This window comes from Diplotaxodon limnothrissa, linkage group LG1 (genome assembly GCF_057381915.1).
Source record: "Diplotaxodon limnothrissa isolate DT_005_m linkage group LG1, D_limnothrissa_male_GT1.1, whole genome shotgun sequence".
NCBI lineage: Eukaryota > Metazoa > Chordata > Actinopteri > Cichliformes > Cichlidae > Diplotaxodon > Diplotaxodon limnothrissa.
In genome coordinates, this window is record NC_140596.1 from 14,527,515 (window position 1) to 14,540,602 (window position 13,088).

The 13,088-nt window shown below is 36.1% G+C and overlaps 2 protein-coding genes across 2 annotated transcripts; both read left to right on the top strand.

Moving 5' to 3' along the window:
* The first annotated feature begins 945 nt into the window (after nt 1–945).
* LOC146639537 (uncharacterized) lies at nt 946–4,966 on the top strand. The gene is made up of 9 exons (XM_085353338.1): nt 946–1,021; nt 2,393–2,460; nt 2,814–2,861; nt 2,998–3,062; nt 3,152–3,189; nt 3,747–3,826; nt 3,974–4,036; nt 4,330–4,380; nt 4,913–4,966. The coding sequence occupies exons 1-9, from the start codon at nt 946–948 to the stop codon at nt 4,964–4,966; spliced, it is 543 nt and encodes a 180-aa protein (XP_085209464.1).
* A 1,200-nt stretch (nt 4,967–6,166) lies between these two features.
* Nucleotides 6,167–10,549, top strand: ddias (DNA damage-induced apoptosis suppressor). The gene is made up of 5 exons (XM_085353351.1): nt 6,167–6,500; nt 6,719–6,880; nt 7,410–7,518; nt 7,975–8,288; nt 8,544–10,549. The coding sequence occupies exons 1-5, from the start codon at nt 6,379–6,381 to the stop codon at nt 10,204–10,206; spliced, it is 2,370 nt and encodes a 789-aa protein (XP_085209477.1). The 5' UTR covers nt 6,167–6,378; the 3' UTR covers nt 10,207–10,549.
* The last annotated feature ends 2,539 nt before the right edge of the window (nt 10,550–13,088 follow it).

A 13,088-nucleotide genomic window follows, 5' to 3' on the forward strand; every position in this document is an offset into this window, starting at 1 on the left:
TAAACACGGAACAATCAGGCTTACAACACATTGCAGGGAATCTGTCTGGTCTTGCAAGTGCATTGTCAAAGAAGACAGTTTCGTTTTTCCCTTTAGGTTTTTCAAAACACTAACCAATCCTGCACCAGCTATGGATATAAAATCTCAAGACTCGGTTGTGTTCCTAACATTGGACAAGCTGATTCTTTTTCACACGAAATTGTCTTAGACTCTGGATTGTACAACTAACATGTCGGCTTGGCGCAACAAACAAAACTACAGTTTTTTTTAGAAAGTTTAATGAAGAAACTAGACAAGCTGGTGCTCTTCAAGACAGCTAATAATTTCACACTGACAAATATGAGACAATCCTGAGTTTCAAGTTCTTCAAGTTCTCTTCTGGTTCAGTCCATCTGTTTGTGTCTAAAACAGACTTGAAAGATGATTCCTGATGTCTATCAGTAGGTTGTCAGTTAGTATTATTACTGGTACTTCTCATATATACACATTTTAAGCAGTGTTCTTTCAGAAATCTTCGGTATCTTAAATATTATGACACGTCACATTTATATTTTTTCATCGTCTCAGACCTTATAAAGCATATGGTGTTTGAAAGTAACCAAAAAGAGGTTGTGGGTTTTTTTTATTTTAAATTAAACCACCTGTATATGTAAAATGAAATGCCATGTTTATATTTCCTTAAGAGGATATACTATTATTGAAGAGCTGTGTGCATTTTCCGCACCCATACATTACATTCTCTGAATAACTTAGGGTGGTGACCACTTAAAGAACAGCAGTTTTTCTTTTATTTGCAAAGCTATCCTTAATAAAGTACCATTCTATTTATTTAGAATGGTACTTTATTAAGGCTGAAGTTCAAGCCTTATTTTGAAGGTCTCTTGCCGGATGTATAATCTATTTTTTATACTCGCTGGCTGCGGCTGCTTCTGCTCTCTGACTAAAATGTCTATCGTCAGTTTTGATAAATTACCTCAGGTATCAAAGATTTGGATCGCTCTGAGGCGGCTTGACAAAAAAGGTTCGTGAGTTTGTGTGAGTTTCTCGTCTTCTCGTCAGCCGTGATTTTTTTTTAATTACTCACTGATGTCAGTCTGTGCGTCTGTGTCCATGGCAACCAGCCCCTTTAACCCGTTAAAGTCAAAATGAGGATTGTGTGCTCATATTTTCTTTTTCTTTTTTTCCCCCAGATAATATAAGTTAAATCCATTTAAAAAAAGTTTATATATTATTTTTTGCTTTATCAGGCAATAACGTACTCATAAATAACCCCCCAAAAGGGTAGGAGCATTTCGCTGGTGACTGTTATATTAGACCGCGAGCTCACATCTAAAATTATTTTATTTTATTTTTTTCTTCAAAAGAACCAAAGAGGGAACAAAAATCTGATTATAGGATTACTAGAATCATGCAATTGGGTATTTAGCAAATATATTAAACGGTTAATTTTAATAAGAGATGAATGAAATACTGTAACAATCAAGTGTTCAGATGTGAGTGTTTAAAATCCATGTCAAACATGGACAAACAACACACCAAAACATTTGTGCCTAATAGCCTATATATATATATATATATTTACATAACACTTACACATAATGTATATCTAAACAATCTGCAGTTAACTGAAAATACTAAACACAACAAATGTCTCTAGTTAACTATAAAGTCCATTCACTTGGATTGTAAATTTGATTTTTCATGATACTCATGTGAAGTGTGCTACCATGCATTCAAACACAGTATATGTAAATCCAGCTTTCTCATGACGGCCATAAGACATAAATAAGCACTTCTGTGTTGAGAGAGATTATACTAAATATACTGCTTTTTAGATCTGATGCACTGATAACATTCAATTAAGTTCAATCCAATTCAATTTAATTTTATTTATCAATCAATCAATCAATCAAAATTTATTTATATAGCACATTTTTAAGACCGAAGTACACCAAAGTGCTTTCCATTAAAATCGCAGTACAAATAAAATCACAATGAAATATAAATTACAAATATATAAAATAAGATAATTACATAATCTAAATACAGAGCCAGATGTAAATTACCCTAATTCGCCTTAAATGCCAGATCAAACAAATACGTTTTTAAACGTGATTTAAAAGACTGAATGGAATCTGACGCGCGAATATGAAGAGGGAGAGTATTCCATTATGTAACGTCAAATCACAAAAACAGTTGCCTCAAAGTGCCTATAACTATACTAACCAAATGTCCAGCTACTGGCATGTTTTCCACAGCATTGGTGGCTGTTTTGGCTTATATCTTTATAAATTATAAGTGAATGATTGATTAACCATTAATAAATGCACTGTTTGCAATTATGTAATGGTAACATTGTAAAAAGTAGACTCTTACATTTACTTTGCTGCAGATGAAAAAGTGGCTACTCTTCGAGAAGTGTCTATTCCCCCAGCTGCTGATGTTACCATCATTGTACAGGTATGCATTCATCCATCCATTGAGTCAGCCAATCAACTTTAAAATCTCCAAAGTTATACATTTAATTCTCACAAATATGCATTTAAAGCAGACATTAAATTTAAAGATTTAAAATGATCACAGTCCTCACAGCATTTGTTGAGATTTGATTAATCTTTTATGTGTAATTATGTAATTGTTCTTTCTTATCATGTGTATTTTTGGATTGATTTGTTTTGTTTTTGTTGTTTTGACTTTGACTTTAAATCATTGATTGTTAATATTATTAAGTATAAAACATGAATGTGCTCTTTTGTTGTTTACTCATTAAAATATTGCCCATTATATTATATTATATTACATCACCTTTTCAGATTGTCAGCAGTGCTTTTGGGCTGAACTGCTCCAATGTTGTGTTCAAGGTACATGTGTAAAATACAGGCATTTCTCTAAACGTTTAGTGGAAGTGGGTCCATGTGTCAAAAATGATTAATGAAAAAAAAAATTGGTGGGAGCTCTTGAAAACACAACAAGCTGATAAGTTTCCTCTGTGTGTAGATAAGGAACCATCATGGCCATCTTATCCCTCTGAACAGCTCCATCCCTGCTAACAGCAAGCACATGTATGTGGTCTGGTGATGTAAAAGTCTTTACATTTAATCACTGCATACTGAAAATATATAATCAAGCAGTTATATATTTTTCTTCACAGACCTTACGTGCTTGAGGTTGCAAAGATCTTTCAGCATGGTAATCAGTGTGTTTATCTTTAACAGTCTGTAAATGTTTCTACATTTCATAATCCTGTTAATGGAATAACTACAGCCAATCAGCTTAGCTTATGGGATATACAAAGGCAATGGAATTATGAACAAACCTTGTATCAAATGTGGTGCTGGGAGGGGTCCCAGCACCTCTATTCTGGAAAAAGTATTTGCAATGATTCATTTGCTGTAAAAGAAAAATAGAACATAATATAAAGTATTAGATTTTCTTGTCATGGGACAGTTTTTTAAACAACAGACAGAAATTTTAGAAGGTATCACAAATGGAATATCCTAAAGACTACTCTTGGTCAGCATCCACATCCTGTGAATGGAACCGCAGCTTTAATAGTAGCAGTGAATGGACTCGTTTTCCTTTATTTTGGATGGGAAACACATGAAACACTTAAACATGAATCAGTTTATCATGGCTAAATTATTCTACAAATAGTAAAGAAGATACAGAAAGAAAGATCACTACAATGTATAGTCCTGAACAAAAAGGCACCTTTTTGATTTCTGTTTGGTTTCATATTACTTCAGTGTGTCCCAAGCCGAGAACCATCCCCATGACTGTGATCAATAAAACTATGAACACAAGACTACAGACTATTGAAAGAAGGGTAAGTGCAAGTATTCTTTAATGAGAGTACAGTACAGTTAGTGGTTTGGCAGTAGTCCACAGACTGATCTCCGAATGAATATATTAACGACTTAATAACAGATGCTACTTGTCTGTAAATGATTTTAGATTGTATTTTTAATTATAGATACAGAGACTGGAAGACCTTCTTCCTCAAGTCAAACTCAGGCGTAATGAAAAACTAACCCAGGTATTTAAACTTTCTTAAAGCGGTGAATGCACTGAGAAATGCAGAACCATATTGAAGAGTTTTAGCCTCTTCATCAAATCTCTTAACCCATTAAATCCCCAAAATTTCCCTGCAAAATAAGTGCATGCATTTTACTCCTTAGACATCCCCTACACACAATATGTTTAATTATTTTTTAATGTCGTAGGGGCTTAGAGCAGCAAAAGTTGTTCCCAGTGGGTTTAAATGGGTTAATATTACAGTGAGTTTTTAAAAAATCAAACACCTGGTCATTATCTTTTTGTTTGTATCAGGAAATTGAATGTCTCAACCAGAAGTTGAGGTTTCTTCATCAGAGAATGCAGGTAAATCAAAAGTAATTATCATCCAACTTCTGCACACAGGGTAGTTTAGTAACTAACTTAAAAAGTGAAAATCTATTATGGCACATTCACATAGGATAAGGCAGGGTAAGATATCCTTTATCGATCCCCTTCAATTCATTCCCTTCCTTTCACTCATCAGCATAAGGAGCAGTTGGTATTCACTGTCAAAATATCTGGTGGACCAACTCCAGTTAGAAGCCAGTGCCTTGAACAAACACAAGCTGACATGAGAATTAACCTAGCGTATTTTTTTTTTTAATTATAAATTAAAATAAAGCAAAATCTGTGTCTTTTTTTATATAATTCCTTTTTCTATTATGACATTGGGGATTTGTCTATTTATGATGTGCTTTATCACTCATCTGCACCTTAAATAACAGATTGAGATATACAGCACTTTTATTTACTTTTATTTCAAATACAGTTGAGTATAATGAATAATGTGTGTTAGACATATTTACATTGTTTAGGTGTTTTTCTTTTATGTTGGTTCTGCTCTGAATTGTTGCAGGTAGCAAATTCTCACACATGGAAAGGGGTGTTGATCAGAGCCCCTCTGTGGTAAACTGAGAGCCGCATTTCAACTGCAGAGCAATGGTTATAATTGCCATCATAGTGCATCATGTTACTATGTACAGCTGGTTCATGATTTGTGTTTCCTATGTTATAGTGTTTCCAACTACTTATATTATTTATATTAGGATTTCAAACACCTGTAGCCATCCATCTAGTCACAGTCTGGACAAAAAGGCCTTAAACATTTAGATCACAGACTCGTGTTTGTATTCTCCAGGTTAATGCTGATAGTTCTTTCGTGTACTGCTTTTCTGTCTTCAAATGTAGTGAATATATTCTTGTCACCCACCCAAGTATAAGAGCAATATATCTGTAAGACCTTCACTTACTTGAGTAGCAAACAAGTAGCAAACTCATTTTGACTGGTGAACGATGAGTTTGACTGTATACTGTGTGTACCTTGAAATAAATAAAATAATTGAAGGAAAAAAAATAGTCTGACTGCATTATTTGTTATTAATATTTATTCATTTTGGAACTCTTATGCTCAGAATCTTTGTTGTTGTTTTCTCTTACTGGTTGTGAAAAAGACAATGGTTGCAAATGTTGGGCAATTTCCTGCCTTTGTAACAAATGATGCAAGCACTGAAACCGGTCAGGTCTGTCACACAGTGTTCAGTAATTTTTCTTGTGAAGGGGATTATGCATATCCAATTGCGACATAATATGCAAAGGCTAGGTGGCATCATGGGATTTTATGAAAAACTGTCATTTATTTGTCAAAACAAATGCTCAGAAATTTCTCCCTTATTGGTCCCTTTAGGCACTGTGCATTGAACTTTTTGATGTTAAAAGTGAGCAGTAGAGTTTGTTTTCAGACACTGCTGAATCATCATACTGGACATAACTTCAGTTTACACGTTATCCAAACAAGTCTTAAATGACTGGATTTGAAGAAAAAAATGAATACAGACACTTCACTCTGACAAATTTTCCAATTTTAGACGAAAATGATAGGCAAAAGGACAAAAAATGTATCTAACAGAAATTAATTTGATTTGTTTTACTAATATATCTATAATTAAATAAAATACATATCATGCAGTAGTTGAAAACATTATTTTATTAAAATTATCGTAGATTCATCAAGAAATGTCGTTTCATGTGATCGTCTTATACAGTAGGTGGCGGTGCATCCTCCAGCTGACTCACGTACAACATGGAAATGAAGACACGAAGAAGTAGCATTTTGTGTACAGTTAGCAAAAGGGCATGTTTGCTATGACGGCATTAAAGTTAGATATTGGCGGGCTTTGCTATGTTTTTCGTAACGTTTGTAATAGTTTTTCGTGCTCAAATCCTTCGGTTACAAAAACAGATCAAATAAACAGTCATGTATTAAGTGGGTAATTAACTAGCGGTTAGCCTGCTATCTGCAGCTGCGTGTCTCAGTTGACTGAAATGTCTTATAGACGGGCACTGGTGGATTGTGCGGTGTTGTCTCTGCAAGATCCCTGTGTGTTTTATCCGTGTTGCAGATGCTGTTTCTCCAGGATTGATGTTGACCAGCAGGACACTACGAGGTAAACACAAAGGTTCAGTTGTAGCCGAGAAACGGTAGCATTGTGAAAATCCCTTTAGAAACTGTGCTGAGAGGACTGTATCTAAGTGAGATACAGTCCAGTTAAAAGTGAATGGATTTCTTTTAGAAAATTAGAATATTTTTTTATACAATGTATGTTACCTCCGTTACCTGACAGTATATGGATACTGGTCAATCGTCTCTGTGTACCCACCACAGATGCAGATGCTTCAAGTGTGGTTACAAGTGCCTGAGAGAACAGGTGGATTACAGGTACCGTCTCTCACTGAGGGTGGCCCGGGACGGACGTATATTCGGGATAACAGTATTTGGAAACAGCTTGAAACCATTCTTTGGCATTCATGCAAATGAATTACAAAGGTGAGTACAGAAAACACAATGCAAGTTCCTATTATCAAGACTGAATAACTGTTAAAATGTTTTCCCAGGTTTAGAAGGAGTATATATTGGGATAAAGCAGAGGCCATGGATACATATAAGTTGAGGTCATAGTATGTGATGGAGTTGGTGTACTGGTTGTTGTCACTTAGGGTTTACTACACCTCCCTCCGAATATAAGAGGGTGGAGAAAACATTAGAACACCAGTGAGTGCTTTGCAGTTCAGTACAACACCAGGACCACCATCCACAAAAATGCCAGAATTTAAAATTTTTGGCAAGTTTCTATTAACCCCCCCAAAAAGAAGGAAAGAAATGGCAGTCCTATTGTATTAAATTTAACAGGTGTACCTAATAATATGGATACATGCTATTTGTATTGTACCTCTTCTTTTTAAAGTGCAGATTTTAGTGGTTTTTTGTCAGTTTCAAATGACTACAACGTGTGAAGAGCATAACATCTTCTCTGATGGTTAAGTGAAGAGCTGTGTGGGCTTTGTGTCTTTTATAGATTGGTGGAAAACTTGGACAGACCCGTGGAACAATCTAGAAGACTCACATTGCTGGTGAAGGCAGTCGAGGACTGTTTCATTGGCAGACATTTCATTTTTGGTATAAAGGTACATTCGTAAATCACGTGTGTAAAAGTATTATGTGACATGCAAGATCAAAAGTTATTCAAATACATATGAAGACTTAAAAATAGGCATTCAACATTTTAGTCACTATTGCTGTTTGGAGGTTTTTTTGTTTTCTTTTTATATAACTTGAAATCAGTGACTTCCTGGTCACACAAAACAGCAGAAATTAACTCAAACTCAATTGTCCATATTTTTTTATTCCTGCTGTTACTTTGAACATAAAATGATTTAAAAAAAACATGAAAAGCAAGACAAACTATGCAACAATTAAATAATAAACGTCTCTCCACATTTCACAATTTTAGTTTCTCAGTTCACCATTAAAGAAAATAAAATAATAGGATCAATATATGTCCAAAATGTGTTCTAATTATGCTTACTTTATTTTTGCATTGTTTGAGCTTAGCTGTCTGTGGTATCATCTGTGTTGTTTAGGTGATGGAAGCAGAAAGTGCGCTTTGGTTTGGAGGACCTGTTCTAAGTGGCTCCAGCAGTAAAAATGCAGCACAGTTTGTTGCTACTCAGATGATTCTTCCCAAAGCAACGGGAATGGGAGGATGCACCGTGGTCAGTTATTATCGGGTTCTTCTTCAGAAAGCTTCTGAATCTGAACTTGTATCTGCTGATACCAGCAGAATCTCCAGTCTTCCAGCAACAACCCCGCTCCTCATTCATGATCATTCTCCAACTAGCAGCTTTAGTGATGCCACACTATCTGCCTCTCATCTTTTGCCCCGATCACTTCAAAGGTAATGAAATTAAGAAATGATACAATCTTCTGTATTTTCTGTCCAAAAAACCCCTACTAACTAGAGAGTCATGTACTCCTATGTACTATTTCTTTGTAGGGACTACAAAATAACAATAAATGGCTCTGAAAGCCAAAGTAAAAACCACACATATTCTCATAAGCTACTGATATTGACTTCTAAGCATGTGGGTGGAGGTGCTGTTACATTACATGCAAAAATGATAATTGATAATAGCTTTTGTTTCCTTCCTAGATCACGTTACATAGACTGCACCCTTACTCCCACAGCTCCATGGCAGCAATCACTTGGACTGGTTACATCATCAGCAGAGCAGGAAGAAGGCTGCAGTACCCAGGAATGTGGAGATGAAAACAGAAGTCAGGCTGACAAAAGTGTAACACCATATCTTGCACAGAGGGGTTGCCAGGAAAACCAAAAAGTGGAAAAGGACTTGGCTCCTTTTTTCTCATTGCAGCACAGTTTTTATGAGAGTCCATCATCTGAGAAGGGAGCTGGAAACAGCCTTAGCCTAAAGACTTGGTTAAGGCCGTCCCAGTATTGTCAGAATAGCCCCAAAGAAAAGGAGTTTTCTACTGGACAGCTCACCAGAACATTTTCATCAAGCTCATTGGCTTGGAACGATTTGCCTTTCTCTGAAAGTCTGACAGAGTTTTTATGTGAAGCCAATAAAGATTTTGACACTGATAGAGATACGAAACAAGTTCAGAATGTTCACTGGAAGGAAGTAAAGGCAAGAAATAACCTGGGAAACAGCAGCTTAATAAGTGAAACATCTTCCCAAAGAAATGCACAAATAACAGACAGGCATTTGCAAGCATTGTTGGATGCCACTAATACCCCTGCAACAAATGGATGTGGCTCACATGATTCAGCCAGCAAAGAATGTAAGAACCCTCTTCTGTTTGTCAAAAGGAGTCAAGATAGAAACATTTATTCCCATGGGTGTTATCAGGTGGATGGCACAGCTAGTTCACTGTCTTTTCAAAAGGAGGAAGAAGAGCAGCTTGAGGGGGATGCCTACAACTGTTCAGCAGATCTGTTTGGTAGCTCAGACACGATCAATCTTGAAACGGAGAGGCTCACCATGCATGCAGAAGCCGTCGGTGATGGCATGGAAGCTTGCTCACAGTTTTCCAAGGCAGATGAGCATCATCTGATTTATGAAAATGCGAATGTGACACAATCAACACCAGATAAAGGGAAATTTAAAAAAAGTAAATGCAGGGAGAGTTTGATTCCACAAGACACAAAAGGATTTGACTTTGTCCCTCCCTCTCAGTCCACACCCATTGTAAAACTAGGCGTCGTATCATACTCATGTGTTGACTTGTACAAAAGCGTGACAGGTGAATTCAGTTCACAGCCTGTCAATCAAAAAAGTTTTAATGCAAATTTACATGAAATGGAGAGTAAAAACAATTCTGTTCATAAACTGAACTGTGGTAATGCTGACCAGGCTTTGCAGAGTGAGATGGAATCTGTCAAAGAAAACTTTGTGTGGAGAACTACATCCAGCAGACACAGCCACAAACTTACCCCCAAAAGAAAATTCTTGAAACCAGTCGAGCATAAAAACAGTTTACATCCTCTGCAGCACCTTAGGGTGCAGGAAGAGGCTCTAAACCGCATGTCAATCAACTGTAAAGCAAGATTTATTGACGTGTCAGAGTGTGGCTATGACAATGAAGCAATTGTTCCTCCTACACCTGCGAGTAAAATCCAACAAAGTGTGCCAATCCGCAAAAGAAAGCTGACAGACAACCACAACAATTTTGGTTCCATCGAGTGTGTGCTGAGAAAGACAGAAAATTGTGACAGTGAAGAGGTTAGCGAAGGGATTCATGGGAGCCAGACATGTGACTGCTCTAGAGATCTGTTCTCTGACTCTTTCTGAGACATTGTGTTGCAGAGTGACTTGTAAGAAATCGTGCTCCATTGGAGTAATACTGCTGTTATTTTACTCTGTGTGAAACAGAAAAAGAGGGCTCATATATTAAACACTATAGATAGAAGAGAGATGCTGTCTTGACCTTCAAGTTTGCACTTTGACTGAAAGTGTAATGAATTCTCTTCCTCTGCCTTTTTCATCAAATGCTTAGTCTAACTCAATGTTTTTAATTTTTATGCACTGTTTAGAAAGCGCTTTTAATTAAATGAAATATATAAACATGTTACATTTACCACAATCATTGCCTGGTCTTATTACAACCTGAGCTTAGCAGCAGTTAAGGTGGGGCAAAATCTCATCAACGACTATGGTTTTTGAAACATGTATAGAATGTGTTTGTATGTCCACATACTTATAGATCCATATTTTTGAAAGTATTACTGTCTTCTTTGAACACATTAAGGCTTTTTTCTAAAGGCTCAAGTGACTAAAAGCTTGAGCTCACAAGCGTATGAAAAATTATAGCTATTTACTTTAAGATGTTTGTAAGGTTAATATGTAATTAAGTGGATATTTAATTGCTATCTATTCAAGGACAATAACATTTTTATTTTATGTTTTCATTTGTTTATATTAATGTCAATATAAATAAAGATTAAATACTATTACAAAAGATTATTTATGGAACAAAGGTCCCCTGATAGTTTAAGGCATGCTTTAGACCACAAAAGCCAACAACACTGTCACATCCTGAAAGCTCTCCAGTATAATTTGAATCACACCAGAGTCCTAAGCAGACCTACTGTTCTCCTGTGTTCACACTGCAGTTGTGCCTTTCGAGGGGTGTTTATGTTGGGATGAGTGTGTAAGGTGTCATGCCAGAGAGCCAAGAATAGCAGCAATGACTACAATGTTCTGGGGGTGTGATCAAAATAGAGAAATGAAGACGATGTTACATTGGTAAAACTGGAAGTGGAACAAGTGAACAGCTGGAGCCTTGTACTGCATGTGTTACAGAAACAAGATTGGCATGTAGTCAGCTGGGTACGGCATTATTGTGTCTGTGTGTGAATGCACGTGCCTCTTTGGTTGGTACTTGTATCTTAAAAATGCTTATGTGCACAGTTTAACTGATTTTGGAAAACTCATGTGAATACATGTGACATGTGAATTTGCTGTTCATTTGGTTTCGCAAATGATTATGCATGGGTGTATCACAAAGTCTTGGTTTGCCAGACAGGTGGTTGAGACCGAAATATCTCTAAATCCCATGTACCATGATGTTGGTAATGGCCATGTGACGATACCTATGATCCCACTATATGTTAATCTACTTGATGCAATGGCAGAAGATTGCTTTTGAGGATCCCCTGCTTTTATTATATATTTTTTTCCACTAGGAGCACAGGCCAAATGAGATTATTATTGGAAATAAGTCAAACGTTTTTGATTTACTTCCATGCTGCATGTGATAGTCATCAAAGACCATTATCAGATAAGAATGAAAAAGAACCTATTATACTAGCTTGGTTTTGATTGTTGTTTCTCTTCTGTTAACCTTGTCAAACGACATATTCAACATTATGCTTTGATGTCCTCCAGCAACCATGGTTAACAGCCAACTAATAATGCCCTAAAGGACATTTTCAGTCACGAATGGATTCCAGGATCTGTGCAGTGTATTTTTGCAAGGCTTCTTCTTGTGGAGAGATGAAAAACAGACCATGTATTTGGTGTCGAGAGTTTTATGAGTACTTGACAATTTCTTTGTGAAATTTTGCTTTGGTGCCTGTTTTTGGATTAGGTCACAGTGACATCCAGCTACTACTGCAATGTGGTTATTCTGCTATCTGTTGTTAGCTGCTTCATTAATAATAAAAAAAAATGTATCCTTTAGTTTCAGTAAGTTTAATTACATGATTTATGCAAATAGGAAACACAAAATGAATGTTTTCATATTCTGAATGAATGTGGAAATGCAAATGTGATGATTCAGGACTAGCAAGTATTGCAATTTGCAACTTACTGCACTAGTTTACATAAAATATAGGTGAATGGGATAAATGGGATTGTTTTTGTTTCTATGTAAATTAGTCCTTAGCCTTTTGAGGCTTTATGAGTGAAGCCCCATAACATCATATTGTTCCAAAACCTGCAGCTGTGTCTGTGAGCAAGGGAGACACTGCCTTTGCATGCAGCAGTACAGTACGTGAGTTATGTCACCAAGCACCCAGTGAATGGAAACATTCAAAGCCACGGTGTGCCAAGCTTAAAGTACGTGTGGTACTCTGAGAGAGAAAGGGGTGGGAGGGGCTGAGGGGCACGGTTACGTAATTCAAATAATTACTATATAGGGCAGATCGATTAACTATTAAAATTCTGTTTTTGTTCATACTATGTATATGCTTTCTTTGACATTCTTTTAAAATTCGGCTGCAGTGAGAGGCAGAAATCATGAGACACAGAGTCATGCATTAAGAGTCACCTGGCTGGAGTTGTACTATTAATCATACAGTGATGTCATGCACCTCAACCATTGGCCAGCTAAGAGATACAATTTTGTGATACTTTGCCTGTTTATTTTACCTACATTGCACTGTGGCACTCGATGACTTCACATTGCGTATACTAAAAGTACTAATGCTAAAGCGGACATTTTTAACACCTGGCAAAATATTCATTTTCCATTTTCTTGTACCTTTATAAACATGTTATAATGAAGCTGACTAAAAAAATACAGTATATATATATATATATATATATATATATATATATATATATATATTGGTTTATATGCATGGTATACTTTGAAAAACGAATATAATTTGTAGCATATGCAATAACTATGCACTTAATTCTGCCACTGGACTTATTTTTATTATTTACTT